The following is a 17,500-nucleotide window of genomic DNA, read 5'->3' on the forward strand; positions in this document are numbered from 1 at the left end:
ATCTTGTGCATCTATTGCTACCCTGACTGCAGACAGAAAATTTAAGGCATTGAGACACCAGATCTCCCAGATATCAGGGTGAGTTACTGACTTGCAGTGGTTCACATGGTGCTTCACGTGACAGTGATAACCACTGATCTAGCCTAAACAAAATGTGTTTTGATTGTCGTCACCAAGCAAATCACCCTTATTTTGAAGCACATCAGGTCTCCTCAAGATGACTAACTACAATGCTCAGATCAGGCCCATACTCTGACGTTACAACACCAGTGTTTCTGCTGGCATATTTGGGATAGAAATAGATTTTTTTATTGGTGGTGATTGATGCTGCTTGTTTTTAGCCATATGATGGATGAAACTACAACTGGCATTATGACAGGAAAGTTTAATGATTCCAATTATCTCCTTGAACATATTTTTGGTTATTTTCATCCACAGAAATAAAACTTCTACTGGCTGCCAAGCATCTGTTTTGCAATCGTCATACATAAAGGTGGAACAGACTGACCAAGCAATGACCCTGAATAACTGCCTACGTTAAGTGGTAATAAAGAAGATCAAGAGTTATATTGTTCGCAAAAGAAATGCACGGGAGCAGAGCCACCTCCTGCCACTGCCCAGGCGGTGCTGGGGGAGCAGAAGGGCTGCAGCCAGGGCCACCCAAGAAGAGCAGCAGCATATCAATTAGCCAAACCATTAGCAAAACCGGTGGCCAGTTTGCTCCTCTCATTTTGCTATGGATCACACTGTCAACAGGGACTCCCCAGAGGAAAGCAGTTGTACCAACCTCTGAGAAACCACGTGGAGAAACCACGTGGTCCTCCTCGCAAATACTGCAGATGTTCATGGGAAACGCAGAGTTTGAAACGAACCCTTTCCCAAATACTGCTGCTGCTCACTCACAAGTAGTCACCATAATTTTTATTATAAATCTTTGATAGCATATAAATATTTAGAACGCACAGCTCTTCTATTAAACGAACCTGTATTTTCCTCTTTAACTCTGCTCCCCCCTAGCAGATCCCAGCTGTGCTGCTTGTCTGACCTGACAGTCATTCTACTCCACCAAGTTATTTTGGAATCATTTTGATGGTGGCAACAGCTCCTTCAGGTAATTTACACCCAATTGCTACTTAAACACGTAAGCACAACTGTTCCCAGTCAAAATCCACTGTTGGGGGGAAAAAGGTGAAGTAAAGAGAAAAGCCACAAGCAGAAAGGTGAATAAAAAAATTGAGTTAGAAGGTGACTGAAAAAGTCTGCTTGATATTTTACATTTTTGAGAACTTGGATATGCACGGGGAAGGAAGGTAGGGAATGAGACTTCAAGCCAAAAGGAGACAGCGGGTACAGTGATGGGGGACTGTTGCTGATATTACACCCTGCATCAGAAATAAAGAGCACCGGGTTTTAATGTGATTTTCAAAAGTAAAATGAAGTTCAGTGTTTGGCAAATGACATTCTCATCAAATACAACAGGCACCACCTGATTTAATAGAATTATTGTGTCAATAGTTTCTCCATAGAACCACATCTCTGTTTTGCCACTATTTCACCAGTTATGGTCTCAGCTCTGCACGCAGGCGCACAGGACTCCTGGTGACGGCAGCCAAACACATGCCTGCAGCTCATTTCATCAATGTTGCACAACATGAGCTCGCCAGCAAACTGGCAGAAATACCAGCAGGATAAACGACGGGTGTTGAGAACAAATAAGAGACCATTTAATTACTCTGCTATTAGAATTTTACAATTTAAACCACCCAAAAGACTTTCTCACTGTCATCTCTGGACTTAGCTAGGTCACAAAAGAAGCTAGTTATGTTTAGCAAAACCCTCCATAAAAGCCAGCAGCTCACGGTCCTCAGCCTGGGAACAAGGAAACTCTTCATTGATGCTCCTCCTGCTAAGGAATAGCCAAGGAGCAAAGCCTCACATTTGATGCCACCCTTCACCGTCCTACTGCAATCTGTGTTTCCTGCCAAGATTTCCTAGCTTTGCTGGTGACCCGATATTTTGCTTTCTGTGTCTTATGTTTTAGCTTTTTATGTTGATAGCTGGAGCAAAATACCGTCAGTTTTGCCCAGTTTCCCTTCCTCTGGACTAATGTGACTGGAGACATGCAATATTGCTATCGTTGCCAGTATAGCTGTAAACACAGGTGGTAGTCGGTCAAGATAGAAATGAGTGTAGGGCATGTCCCAGCACCCATGAGAACGAGTAGGTAGTTAACCAAAACTCAGCAGGGCACTGAGCAAAGTCTGTGTGCTTCTCCGTGGGTCACCGTCTGCCACTGTGCTTCTTCCCCAGCACCGTTTCTTCAGTGCAAACCTCAGTCCCCTGCCAGCACGGTCAGAAGAGGACAGCAACATTATGCATTTGCACTTTGTTCTCCTCTGTTGTGGGAAATGTCTGTAATCTCAGGTGCCCCCTCCCTCCTCTGCACACTCTAAGGGAGGCTGAAGGCTCAGGCATGAGCACAGGGGCAAGCAGCATGGCTCTGCCAGCACCAGGAGCTGTGGTTGGGAGCCCAGCAACACAGAGGCACTGGGTTCAGCATCCTCCCATCGCCCCACACCGTGCTCGCCTGTGCCACCAGCACCTGGGGCTCACGTGAGCCGTGCTGGGAAACTCCCCTCGCCTCCCTGCCATAGCTATCCATGTTTAACATTTACAGTTTCCAACTTTACAGCATCTACAGCAAAATATATGTGCCCCTGAATTCTGGCTTCAGGCTGGCTGCTCAAGAGGTTTACAGCTCTCTCCCTTGCCTTCTAAGTCTTCCCATATTATGTGGGGAACTTCAGCTCAGTATTCCCTTTGATCTCAAAATACTCTTTGGAAGGAATGGCTGTTACACCATCATACTCTCTTAAATGGAGGATGCAATCATTTTCCCTCTTTCAGTGCAATGACGCTTCTACAAAGATTTTGCACTGAATGACAAAGAATATTGTGCCATAACCTCCCCATCTTCTTACCGTCCTCTATTTCAGAGACAAAAGAACTGGACCAAAGGCTACAACACGTAAAAAACCACATGCATGGATCACTCCTGCTAGGAAACATCACTGCTGCCCTGCTTTATACAACAAAGCCTGTGCGATGGAGGGCAACACAGCTTTCATATGACTTCAAGCTACTATAGCTGCCTTTTAAATACGTGAGAGGCTGTATTTGAAGTTGCCTTGCATCCAATTCCCTATTGAACTTGCACTCTAATTTCTCAAAAAACATGAGTAGAATCGGATGTTCCAGAAAAGCCATAGTATACTGAATAAGAAAACTCAACACTGAAATAGAGGAAAGGAACAGCTTACGTAAGTTGCATTCCCTGTAGTTTGGGATATTGAGACTGAGCCTTTGAAATGCATGAAATCTAGTTTGTTGATCATTCCCCAATTTATAGTCAGCTCAGTGGGAACAAATATGCGTCTACTTTGATATCCTTTTGAAGAAAATCCTTGGCACCTCATTTCTCTTAAGAAATATACCCATTCTCTTTTTATTTTGGTACTTTTCTTAGATGCAGACTGGAAGACTAACCCAGCTGTATTTTGTATTCGTGCAGTACTTTCTGTGGCCTGATCCATCTGAATCCCAAAGTTTCTTCTGAATTAAAATGACACAGTCTATCACATCCCAAGCTGTGGCATGAAGCATTTGTCAAGTAACACAGAAACACTGGTAGTCTGCAGAATGAAACGTAAGGAGTGGAGGAAAGAGCTGGTGAATAGCACATTTTTTAAAAAAATAATTCTCTTTTCTGGAATACTGAACATAATATGGATTGGAAAGGGGTAGAACCAGACTCTGAGAAGTCATGTCTTTCAGAAATAAGATTAGAAAAGCTCAGTAAAATATTAATACAAAAACTTTCAAAATACTCACTTAGTGGATGATGTATGTCACAAGAACGATCTCTCTATTTAAGATGATAAAAGGAAAACTGAAAGAGTGGTGTGTAACATTAGGCTAGCACAGCTCAGCGAAAACCAGTCCAGGTTCTCTGCCAAGACACTGCTGGTTGAAATGAAGACCCTGGAGCTCTGGCACAAGCCTCCAGCACGACCATGTATATAACACCTACTATGTGCAATGGTATCTTTCCATTTTGCTCATGAGAGAGGCATTGAAAGTTGCCCAGGAAAGCAATAGGATTTCAGTGATAAAATACACCAGTGAGGGTTGAAATGTTGCAAAGCACTGAGGTTTTCATGTGGAATTCAAATTAGATTTAAAGACCTACAGGCGAATTTAAATTCTAGCAGCTGCATTGTACCCCCATTTAAAAAGAAGAGAAAGAGAGGCATTAACATAGTGCAGGGTCACGCACCAGTTATGTCTTATTAAGTATTCCAGCCTTCCTTAAGATAAGCATCACATATGGGTTCTTTTGCAGCTAGCACTTCCTTGCTTAAAGAGAGAGAGGTCTGGATAACACCCCTTCTGTCTCCCAGGGCCTCCTGGGCTGATTGACAGGAACATGTACTGCAGGGAACAAATGCTGCTCGAAGGAAAAACGAGATTACTTTCTCTGAAGGGGGCCAGTGGGGTCATTTCTTTGTCATGTCTTCTGCTCACCATCTCTGGTTGAAGGAAAGACAAAGAGGAGGAGTGACATTTTCCTTTCCCAATAAAACACAGGACCAGGCTGAGGACCTGGTTTTTACATACAGTGGCTTGCACTGAATTCAAAGTTAGGGCACAAGAGAGATTGCTCGAAATAAACAGGGCATTTTGAGAGTCAAATCCCACCTCTGGGAACCAGACCACATGGAAGGTCAACTCAGAAACCATACTCCAACCCATCTCAGTTACATTTTAGGCTGGTTTTGGGGGAGATAAGCAATAAACATCTGATTTTCTCTATCACCTTTGGCTACCACTCCCCCATGATGGACAGCGTTTGGCTTGGCTTTCTTTTTGAGCAGAACCACCAGATGTTTTGAGGCTGGTCCACTCTGCAATGTGCCCTACAGGATCGTTGGGGTTTTCAGTGCAAAGTGGTTTCCCTGAACTCAGCAACTACTTCTCCACTTGCTCCCCCATTTCTAACAGTAGTTTCCTCTCTGCTAATACAAAGGTAACACCTCTGGGATTTGTATGTTGTGCCACCGCAGATCTCCTCTCCACTGAAACAGTTTCAAGCTGTAATTCCCAAATGTTGCCACATTTAATGAGGCTGAAGAAATCTTCCTATTTCTTTAGCTCCTGCAAAACCTGTCCCACTGCTTCAGCATCTCCCGCTGCACAGCTGTGCCAGGAATGGTTCATTGTCCTGACCCTCCCCTCTGCTCTGATCTATTCCTATAGTAAAGCTCAGAGGTGGAAGCAGCCAGGCACTTGCAGAGGCAGCAGACACCAGAACAGCTCTCCCAAGTAATAACCTCGGGGTCAAAGTCTTTTCCTTACCAGAGACCTCTACTAGTCTGCAAATAGCAGCATCAGCACGTCACCAGCTACTTCAATCCCTCATACTTTTCCTTAATTGCTCCTACCTAGAGCCAGGAATTCACCACTTAACATATTCCTTCCAGAATGCAAGGTGGTCGTAGCAAAATGGAATTATATTAATAAACATACATTTGAAATGAAGCTCCTGATCTGACGGGGGAAAAAAAAAAAAATATCTGGCTAAGCAGCAGGAAAGTCATGCCAACAACTAGATTTTGAGTGAAAGAAGAGTATTAGCCGCCCTTGAATAGAGGGGTTAACGTAAATTGAAAATGTCAAGTCATCGATATTTTACAATATTTTATAAGGTAACCATGGTTATATTTTGTGCATGCCTTTGCGGCATGAATGCAGATGATGAAAAGTATTCATGGGCCAATTGAAACAAAAATAAAACTGAAGAGATATCTTGATGGCAATTTAAACCTTAAGCTGCGGAAATTAATCAGTCCACACAGGCAACAGAGTGTTCAGTTGATATTGCACCACAAACCCCCCTTGCTAAACAGACAAATAAAAAGCATTTCACAAAGGATGAACATCTTGAAAATCATCCTGACTTTAGCCCTAATGTACCTGCAGGGATCAATATTGCTGGAGCAGGATAGATCTGGTCGGACGTGTGAAGTTGCCCGTGTGGCCTCTGGATAAAGCACAACTGTTTCTAACTTAATTTGCACGAGCTGCTGGAAATGCAGAGGACCACTGGTCCCAGCATGCTGCAGCCTCTCGGTGCTGCCCAGTGAGAGGGTCACTAATGGTCTGGACGCGTTGTCTTCTCTACTGCTGCTTCTTGAGATAATTTTGCATGCTTTTCCATTAGACTAACGAGGTCTCTTCATCGCACTTCCCTTGCTGGCAAGTGGTGTCACCCCTTACAGCGAGGGCAGGGGAGCAGCACAGCAGATCGGAAGAGGGGGACGGGAAATGGCGAGGGTGAGCAGTTGTGACAAATAACAACTGAGTGCTCTATTAAGCAAACTAAAACAGGGCTTTGGCTCAAAGGAGTCCCTGTGGACTTCTGCAGCAAATGATGAATAAAATCTATCTCGAGAACCCTGTGACAGAGGGCCTCCCAGCAGCCAAAACATTTTGTATGGTAGCAGAGGGTAGAAATAAGAGGCTGTCCCTCCAGAACCTGTCCAGATACTGAAACCATTTTCTGTCCCTTAAATACTACACCATAACAAGCCACTGCTTGTTTTTGTGGAACAAGTGACATTTGGCTAGGCTGCGGAGAGGCATCCATACCCCTGGATGGGAAGGCTGGCAGGAGGTAGCGTGGGAAGGATTCAGTGTAGAAGACTTCTCCAGTCTAATAAACATCTCTGGTTAGCGTTAGAAGAAAATGACTGACTTTTCCTCTGCAAGTCTTCACCATTGTTGCATGACATGATAATTTCTCTGCTAAACATCTGCTCTTCAGATGCCCGCTCTAGTCTGGTTTCTGTAATGGGACTGTAAAACCAAAAGATGTCCATAGTAGGGACAGAACTGGAAGTTCCTAGTGCACAAAAACATACCTCCCCAACTGGCAGCTAACAGGGTTAAAACACCCTCTGATTAAATGAAATCATCTTTAATTAGTTTAATTGACCATGCCTCAGCCAAGACCATCTGCTCAGCAGCATTTGCCTGCTCTTTGCAGGAGCGATTGATCAGCCATAGCTAGAGTATACAGCATTAGGCTACATCAGATTTATTTTGTTTAATAGAAGAGCTAATTTGCTTTAAATTTAATTACAGGGGCCAAGATTGCTCTCTAAGTCCATAACAGCACAGAACATAAGCTGATCCTACAGCTAATGGACACACACGTAGGTCCATACGTGTGTGTGCAAATCAGCTCAGTGACGACAGCTTGGAGAGCTGGTCCCATCCTGGCAGAGAGCAATCGCTGCATTTTCCTCCCCAAAAGGCAGCAGCACCGTGGCACACTGCTGGGCTGGCAGGGCCGCCCCACTCACCGCCATGTCCCCCTCCAACTGGCCGAGCTCTTCCCCACAGCTCTCCATCAGATGCTGGAGCAGGCAGATGTCCATCTCAACCACTTCTCCTAGTCCTAATTATAAAGGCACTAAATGATGCATCCTACGTAGAGTCAATGTTAATGCATCACATGGGACCAACAGGGAAAATCAGGGGGACCGCTCTGTACCTCCTGGGTGACCTCCATCAGCAAACCTCTCCCAGACAGGGTGGCTGGCAGCTGAGGGGTCAGTGGAGCCAGACATCACGCTCGCCCCATCCCTGCCATCGCACTGTCCCTCTCAGTTCTCCACCCTCCCATGCCAACATCATTCTTCACCTGGAGCTGATGAAGAGCAGCAGTTCTCCCTCCTCCCTGAAGGACCACGTGTTTCCATGTCGTGTTATTATGAAGGGGAAAATTTCATTCACTTCCCAATGCTTTTTCCGTTTTCAATTTCCCATCAGGCGCTAAATCACTGCTGTCTTTGGGAGATGCTTGAGCCCTGACAGGCATGCTGTGGCTGCCACTGGCTGCTACAGGAGTAATTACAACCCTGCAGAAGGCTCCAGGCTGCCATTTCCGTTTCCATGGAAATAAATACTGAATTACTGAAAACAGAGTATGATGCTGTATGGATTTTGAGGCTTTTGATCATCACAAAACCACCTTAACCCATTTTTATTGGTGGTGGCTTTGTTTTAAGGGGGGCAGGGGGGGTGAGGCAGGTAATGCTCACAGTGTGGGAAAAAAAGCCAAGGGGTTTGGCTGATGCCCTGGAGGTTTGTAAGGGAGACAGTGGTGGTGGCTAAAGCTGCTGGTTGTCCACAGCATCCAGATGTCCAGCCCTGGAGAGAGGAGCCCGTGGAGGCTCCCTGGTCCCTGCCTGCAGCCCCAGCTCCCCACTGCCACCCCCGTGACAGTCTGTTTGCTGGGGCTCTGGGGCTGAAGCAAAGCTCCTGCCCTTTTTCAGGGATCATTATAGCTAGCATTAGTGCTTAAATGTCCAGAACTGCAGATGACCATTTCATAGGCATTGAGCTTCAACATGAAGCTGAAATAAAAAGGAATTGCTTTATTTCTTCAAAAATGAATAGAGAGCAGAAGGGAGAGAGCTGATACTAAGCCCTTGTATCTCTGAACTGAAGGGACAGAGATGTGCACAGACAGGCAACTCCACACCGTGTGCAGTGACCCTGGGCTCAATTCTCATCGCAAGGCATGGCTGGGAATTTTTCATCATAACAAACTAAATGAAATACTTGGTTTGGGGAGGATACACACAGACCAAACATTTATTCTGAGGTCACCTTAGCCTTCGTCTCACCATCTGAGCTGTTACTGTGCCTCATGGGAGTTTCTGTCCTTACTTGGGCTGCATCTCCCAAGTACCACCGCAGTGTCTCTGCAACGGGCTCAATGCACCGCAGCAAGACAAGCAACCAAATTCAGGAAAACCACCTGAATTACAGAGATGAGAGAGGGGCAGAAGGCAAGATGCTACCTCAGCGAATCATCTCTAATACTGACTTGAGCTAAAATCAAACATTTGATTCAGGACAGAAATCCTAAATATCTTTTCTGCTAACACTTCTGAAACCAATTTTTTTTGGCAGGGGAACTTTCTGCTTTTTGAGAAATGTCAGCCTTTGGACACAGTGTCCTAATTCAGCTGCAAAAATAAATGTCAAAACAGTGAATTCTAGTTTTAAGGCAGCTCTGGTCAGCAAAATTTGGGTCGAAATGTTTCCTAGCTAAAACCACAGCCCCCAGAAGTTATGAAACAATTCCCATTGCACTGGTTAGAGGCTTTCATCCCTTTACGTGAAATAGTCACCAGACAGCAATGGCACTTGGCCTGTGTTGTAGCCCACTCACACATGCATGCTTCTCTGATGTTTCACCTTCTACCTGGCTGCACAAGAATAGATGCTGAAAAACCACGACCATGTATTACTATGTATTACTCAGCAGGTTTGACGTGCATATATTCAGCTGTTTGTTTTCAAATCTAGCATCCAAGAGAACTGGATGAAACTGGAAGCTTAGCACAGGTATTTTGCACGTTTAACAGGAATGCCACAGCGTACAGGACACTTCAGGCCCAGGAAAGAAGAGAAAGTCTGACTGTGAATCCTGTGAATTCAGACGGTCCTGCAGGGACAGCCCAGAGTCCCACACTCCCTCCGAAGCGGGAGGATGGAAGAGTGCAGCTCATCACAGGTGTGGTCTGGATATTGTCTGCTGCTGCTGGATTCACTGAACAGCACTGTACTAGCTCCTTCTCACTGCAGCTAAAAACAATTTTCAAACACAGCTTGAGATAGAAAAGTAAATCACTGCCCTATGGCTGGAAGAATGAGACGGGGGGAACACCACAACCTGATTTTCAGAGATTCTGCTGCAGTTTAGTTGTCATGAAGGTCAGTGGGAAATACAGGGCTCGTGCCCAAGTAAATGCCAACTGTCACAAAAACCCAAGCTTGGAATTGCCCAACACTTACAGAAAATAGCTCCTGTATGACTCTTCCACAGCCACAGGTCAATTACAATGCAGAAGAGCTAAACTCAAGCCTTGCCAATGGATTCTGGACCAGAAACCCAAGACTGAAACACCTTTCTCCCTCCATGATGCCCATCACACAGAGGAGCTCACTGCTGGAGCCAGAGATACTCAACTCAATGCCCATGACAACTCCACCGGAGCAGAAACACCAAGCCACATAGTCTGTTATGCAAAAAACTTAAGCCTCCGTGTATTATTTAAAATGTTCTAGTCAGAGGTTGTGCTTAACAACACCGTTATCACCACAACATTCTGCTACGAACCACTTCCCGTCTTTGTTTCCTAAAAGCCTTTCCAACTGCATCAATCCCTTTTGCTCTGCTGCTATCTCAGATCCTGCTATATCACCACTATCACATTAAGAATACACTTATCTCATGCCACATGGGGCTACTGTATTAAAAAAAAAATCCCTTTAGAAAAAATCTTTCTGCACAAATAAAATATTATTTCAGAAGTTAATGGAAATGCCTTCCCGATGATATAATTATTATGCAATTGGTGAGCGTGATGTAACAGGAGGCCACAGAGAAAAACACCTGCTTCCAGACCACAGGAAAAGTTCAAGCAAGTGCTTGGGGCTCTCAGCACCGTTCCTGCCCGTGCTTTAGGAGGACAACTACTAGGCAAAGCCTTCTTACCGCCTGCCTCCTTGCACAGCCTCTGGGGCAGTTTCACCCTGCACACCAAAGCAGGGTAGAGCACGCCAGAGCAGCCAGCCCCTCCACTCGCTGCCGGCCGACCAGAGCAATAGGAAAAGCTGACAGGCTTTGCTTTTCTAAGCACAGGTGATTGACCAATAAACTGCACTGACAGCACCGCGCTGCCGCTCCAGAGAGAGACGGCCTTCAGATGGCCTGCCAGGGAAAAGGCTCCGTTTCCCAATTCCTCCCATGCACAGCAAACAAGTGTAGGTCAAAAATAAGTGTGGCTCATACCATGCCAAAACGCCGCTGGGAAGCTCATGATTGCCTCTAGATTTGTTCTGGAGGTTTGCTCAGTTTCAGTATAAAGCCTGTGGCTGGCACCACGGCAGGCTGCCGAGCCAGGGTCTGCGGTGGGCTCTGGCAGGACCTGCCGGTACAACGCCCAGGGGAGGAAAGCAGATGTATTATTGCACCCACATGTGCGCAACTTGAGCCGCCATGGCGCTTCTGAGGATATTGTAATTTCAGCACATCTAGGAAAACGCCAGATCGTGTTTTCTTTTTACTTAAAGCTTATTCACAAACAGAATTTATAGAATATTTTGTTCTTATGAAACAGGTGATGGAAGCTTCAATCAAATTATTAAGGAAAAGATTTAAGTTGTACATCAAATTAACTCCGACGAGACAACAGTCAGATCAACAGACTGAGCGCGTCTTCACGGGGAGGCGAATGAGCACAGCTTAGGCCAATTCTGACCAAAACACAATCCGGACTGAAACAAAACAGCACGATGGAGATAAATGACAATTTTCAGGTGTTATGGGGCCAGTGCCTCAAAGCCCAGCGGGTACGCTCTGTGATGCAAGTACAGCTGCAGGCGCAGGCTGAGAGGTGTTTGCAAATCCACCTGGGAAGGGAGCTCACTGCTGATTTCAAGACAGGCTGGCAGAGGTATTTACAGAAGATGGCTTATCAGAGGGAGACAGATGCAGCGAATGAAAATGTATGAAAATGCAAAGGTGGGGGGAGAATGAGCAGCGGGAAGTCCTGCAGAAGCATGTCTCAGCCCTGCCATGGCCACAGCACACATGCAATGCAGGGGGCTATTCCTCCCCTCCAGCTGCCCCAGGTCCTCTCCCACCCAGCACCCACCCAGGCTGCTGCAATGCTGCACACGCGATTCTTCTCTCTCCAGATGTCTCTGGTTTTACTGCTGTAATGTTGGGAGGTGCCTCTGACTCCCTAATTGGCGTCAGAGATGCCACCACCATGGCACAGAGGAGTTTCCAAGCCACGAAGGGCTCTGCTCACACCTCCAGCCTGCAGCAATTGGACACCCAGCTGCTGTAGTGGCTTTGAAATCTGCCCTGTGTGAACACCAGGAGCTTTTGGAGTAGGAAATAATTTTCTACTAAAATTTAAGAGGGAAAGGGAAAAATTTCCTGTTTCAGGGCCAATGCTTCATCATGAGAGATCAGGAGGAAGCTTTCATGGGGGGAAGGGGCAGGTTACTGAATCACTGCTCACTGCATATCATTTTCTGCTCTCCTCCACAACTCTGTTGCAGAAAACATGCTAGCTGAGTGGCATGCACCTCTGACTTTTGCCAGGAACTCCCCATACAAGCTAAGCAAACAAAAACATTTGCAGTTTGATAGGTTTTACTTATACCCTACAACAGACTGGCTGCAAGCAATGCCTGAGATCCTGCAGGAAGGAGAAGTGGTCAACAGCGATTTTGGTGCTTTGAGGCAAGAGGGAAGTACAGAACAGCTTCTGCTGCTCTCCTAAGGGCTACCAGTGGCCAGAGAGCTCCAGAGATCCCTCTGGTACAGCCCAGGTGCTGTGACCACAGGCAGCACCAAAATAAGGGTCCCCACAGCAAAGGCTGCAGTTTGCCTTGGGTGCTCACTGTGGTCTTCCCTGCAACATCTAATGGGAGAAGGAGCAGCAGTGACCTGCTCCCACCTCTGCTGCCCACCCCACTGTGCCAGCACCTTGGCACCATAACCACTGGCACTGTACCCCAGGAAAATACCAAGTGGCTGAACAACTGCTGGCCTTGCAGCTTTCTGAGCCATGCCTTGTATAAAGGGCTTTCCCTTCTGCATAGCTAATCCTCACTATCCAGGTATTAAAAACAGAGTAACTCCCGTGCTAATACTCACTTTCAACAGAAATTACATCTTTCTCTAAAAGCTTAAATTACAGGTTTGCTGCCTCTGAGTATTAGAAAAGACCCAGAATTAAATCCGTCACTTTCAGAATAAAATCAGAACCTACTGCAGGAAACAGGTTGCTCGATGCAACAGGGCAATTTGCAGGGAGCAGCCACTGGGTTCATGGTGTCAGCCAGAAAGGCTCTCATAAACAGAGATCACCCACAAAGCAGGGCAGCCATGATTAAATGCCGTTTTCTGCATCACTGGGAACCACAAAGCAAGAGGGTAGAGTCACACACACGCTCACACAAAACCACGCTAGCTCCTTAGCTGAGCAGAGGTCAAGGGAGGATGAGACACACAGGGCTTGAGTTGCTTTAAGTTAAAAAAACAAACTGCAGAACTGATTCAGCTCTCAGCACATCACTGAAAACATGGTTTTGATCTTAAAGAAGTCCTCCAACAGAGGATTGGAGGCTTGAAATCTTGTTTGTAAACATAATCTATGAGGATCGATGCAGTCCTTGTTGTTGCCTTTTTGCTATGAAGATGCCTTACTCAGGGACATTTATTATCCTCTCCTTCTGCCACTAAGGTCTGAGATGCAAAAATACAAATGCAAGATAATTAAGGTCTTTACAGGAGAAAAACCAGATCAAACAATTTTCTGTCTTGAAAAGAATTGGAAATGTCTAGACAGACGGCAGAATTGGTCTCGAATGTATTAATTTCAATAAGAAGTTGAAACCTTGAATTATGGGGAAGAGATTGAGGTCTGCTCCTCCTCCAAAAACTTTCCACAGCATTACCTTACCCTCCCCGTGACACTGACATCCTTTATCCCGCCCGTGATATTTATATCCGATAGCAGGGGACCATAATCTGGGTCACCAATGGCCTGGATGGCCACTGACAGCCCTCAGCAAGAGCTGCTGGAAATGCAAGCAGCACTGCCGAGTCCCAGCTCCACGGCTCTGGGGAACTGGCTCTTACTGGGGGAGAAAAAGAGAGGAATGGGAAAGGCATCTGGGAACTCATGGTGCAAACAGAGCCACCTCAAGGGCATGGCGGAAGGAGAGAGCATCCCAAACCCCCACGGGCACGCAAGGATCATAGGCTCCCTCTTCTTAAGAGGAACCAGTACAACTTCAATAAGCCCATTTGCGTAAGACATCCACCCCAGGGGCATCTGAGCTTCAACTATTAATAAGGTTATTGCAGGCTACCAGAATGTACTTCTGTCATTTAGATTGGTGATGTGACACAGGAAAGGCAAGCAAAACAGCCCACTTAAGCACCATCAAAGACCTGCTCATCCAGGCAGAGAGCTGGAGGAATAAAATTTCCCCATCTCAGCAGTCCTATGGGGTATTTCACAAGGAAAAAAGCATGAGCAGAAGGCAGCTCACTTGGCTAGCCGGAACAAAACTGGCAGTGCAGAAGTCCCACAATGAATCAAATCCCCCTTGCTTGGTGGAAGTTCTCTCACAAACAGTCTGGTCAAACCCAAGTTTCTAGTTCATAACAGCAGTATTTCTCACTGGCAAGCCCTTCCCCAAGAAGCCCTCCTCCATTCCCACCCAGCCTGGGAGAAGGACATTACCTGACATGCGTTGTATAGAAGCTGATGCTCAAATTTCTTGATCCCCAAAATGTTCTGGAACATCTCGTAGAGCTGCTCCTTGCTGAGGATGAGCTCCGAGGCAGCGCTCGCCGTCATCCTGGCCTGCTGCTTGCGGGGATCCTCTTCCCCACGGTAAATAGCATCAAACTTTGCCATCCAAGAGCTCAGGACTGTCTCCTTGCTGAGGCCATCAATTTCTGGCAGGCTGCGCACTCTTTTCTCAATGTGCTTCTTGAAGACCTCCCGGGAGTCATTTGCTGAGCACCCTCCACTCTGCACCATCCTAGCAACACGGTCGCTTTTCAGGAATACCTGCAAAAAAAGGGTGACTTCAAATGGTGTCAGTTAAAAAAAATAAATTTATAAAAATCCCCTTCAATTATCACAAAACATGGTTTCGCTGCTGGGAAGCCCACTAACTGGCTGCCAGTACGTTTTCCAACTCCTCACTCAACAACCACGTTACCAGAAGGACAGAGGTTTCATCTGTACTTTGTGGGAAGCGTAATGAAATCAGGTGAAGCTTCTGCTTTGCGTCCGCTAAAACAGAACATTTTGATGCAATTAGGACTTCATGCGATGTTGTGATCGCACCTCACCAGATACATAAATCAAATGCCCTTTGGGAAAGCAGGATTATATTTTACTCTAGCAAATGTTTTAATAAGGAAGTTATGGCAGAACTACATTCACCTAGCCAAGTTCTGCCCTGTTAGAAGGAGCCCAGTCATCCTACTGGAGACAACAGCATTGCACAGCATTTATCCTGATACCCAGGCCCCTGGGAGACTTCTGACCAGTGCAGGGACCAGGCTTACATTAAGCTGCTACAATGCAGGAGATCTTTGCAGACTGCCCTGCTGTCACAAGATGACAGGAATGACATTGTATTAGTTTAATGTAACTTTCAGCTAAATAATTGTCCCCACTTCTCCTGCAGCCGGGTCTTTCCAACCTGGGCAACCAGCACAGCAAGAGCACCATTAAAACACCCCGGGAAAGGACAAGGATGAATGGCTCAATCTTTGCAAACTGATGGGTAAAAGCCAAGGCAACTCAGATGACTAAAAGGTGGCATGGCTGCACGTGGACGAGACCAAATCCATTCCCGCTCCACCTCTGGGAGTTGGTGAAGTAGCACAAGATGGTTCAGCACGGCCTGAGGTTGCCTGGGAAGGCTTTGCAGGAGAGCAGCCTGCAAGGTGCAGGACACTGACAGCAGGAGGGAGGGAGGAGGCGTTTGATGAAGATGCTTTTCTCACTGCAAGAGCAACAGAAGGGTCAAAACATAACAGACTCCTGCAGACCAAGAGATGTCACGGGAGCAGCACAGAGCTGAAGGGTGAGAGACAGACAAGGGAATATTGTGTTGGCTCTCCTCTCCCAAGCCCCGAATGCAGGAAAGCAATCAATGCCCAGTAAGAACTGCTGTTTTATTAATGATGCTGAGAACTGATGAATGCAGCAGGCTGGGAAGAAGCTGTGCCAGCACAGGGGTATATCTGTCAGCCCTCAATAATTCAAGAGCTTGAGGATGACCTAAGGACATGGTAGATATTTTTTTACACCACTCAGCAACATGGCACTCCATGTTCCCAGACGCTCGATGGCACAGGCATCTGTTGGCAGTGGTAGTGGGTTTTGCTCCAGGACCAGCCCAAAAACGCTGCTGAGGAAGAGCTGGGCTGTTTCCTTCCAGTAGCACCACGCCGGGGAGTACTCCCTGCAGACGAGACAGGGAGGATGCCATCAGCAGCCTCTTTAGTCCATGCTGAAATGACACCAGCAGACGCTTTGTTTCCTTGCAGGGCTTAAATATGAGTGATAACACCCCAGCTGTGTGCAGGTGCTTTTAAGTAATAGTCCAGAGCTATCAAAATTCCAGTTCCTGACAGAGCTGAGGAAGTCCCCAGCACACTGACTGCTGGAAGTGGTGGGAGGTCATGGCAAACAGACCCACTGCAGCACTCTGCTCCCACATTCCCCCTCTAATCATCTGCTCCAGGTGCTTTTGGCCTGACCCTGTGCGACAGCGCTAATGACTTTCCATACCTGCCAACACCAGTGGCTGTTATCTGTGGTCCTCACTCCCATCAGAGGGGTGACAGTACTGTGAGTGAAGGGACCCGACCCCCCCTCTCCCCTCAGCCCTGATTTATCCTCCCCGGGTGCAGAGCAACAGGCAGCAGAGGAAAGGAAGGCTGCGGCTGGCAGAGGAGGCAGGTGCAGGGGAGCGCCTGTCAGACAAAGCAGCAGAAAAAGACTGTGAAATAAGAAGATAAAAAAGATAAAAGAGGTGTTTTGTCCTGCAGAGCGGGCTGCTTTCTTTAGAAAATACCAGGTGAATCGCCTGGCTGTAAGATTGCCTAGTAGGACTGCCAGGAGTCAAGAACTGGCAGAGCAAAACCCCAGCATGGGTGCATACACCAGCACATGCAGAAGAGGACTGACTTCTGTGAGCTGGCAGGCATGTCCTGCCACGTTCACAGATGAACCCCCCCATGTCATGCGTGGCCTCAGCTCTGTCTGCCCAAAGCAGAGTGGAAATGGGTCTAATGAAGCATTTCCATAATACCCACTGAAAGGACTTGCTGCATAAAGTGCTGTTTGACAGAGAAAGCTTTACTCGTTAGAAGTAAAAGGACACGAGAAAAGCTCTTTGCTGTCAGAGTGTGCTGGGCCTGCCTCACACACATGGGTCTGCAGCATTCCTGCAGGCACAGCAGTGTTTTGCAGACCAGCAGCAGTAACTGCTCAGATCACTCAATCTTTTAATTTAATAGCAGCCGGTGAACTAGTCTTAGACTGACAACCACATACTTACCCTTGACAGCAGAATGCGACCACGCAAACACATTCAGGGCAACAGCAAATACATTCTTGACCTACAATGTCACCTTTACCTCCTTCTTTCTCCGGAAAAAAAAAAACACAACCAAACATAATAAAAAAAAATTCCCTAGGTAATGAACCTATTCCTCACTGTTAATAAGTGGACCCCTTAGAAACACCAGCCACATCCTGCACAGAGACAGCCAGCTTCAGCTGAGCAAAACCCCAAGTTTTAGTAT

At 46.6% G+C, this 17,500-nt stretch overlaps 1 protein-coding gene across 17 annotated transcripts in view; it reads right to left on the minus strand.

Annotated features, from left to right (window-relative positions):
- The window catches only part of CADPS (calcium dependent secretion activator), a 220,832-nt gene that overhangs the window by 157,726 nt on the left and 45,606 nt on the right, over positions 1 to 17,500 (minus strand). For all 17 annotated transcript variants that reach the window (XM_055707676.1, XM_055707675.1, XM_055707678.1 and 14 more), the window contains exon 3: positions 14,409 to 14,741. In XM_055707676.1, coding sequence (XP_055563651.1) covers positions 14,409 to 14,741 — 333 coding nt within the window. The remainder of the gene's footprint in view (positions 1 to 14,408; positions 14,742 to 17,500) is intronic.

Source organism: Falco cherrug, chromosome 4 (genome assembly GCF_023634085.1).
Source record: "Falco cherrug isolate bFalChe1 chromosome 4, bFalChe1.pri, whole genome shotgun sequence".
NCBI classification, from domain to species: Eukaryota; Metazoa; Chordata; class Aves; order Falconiformes; family Falconidae; genus Falco; species Falco cherrug.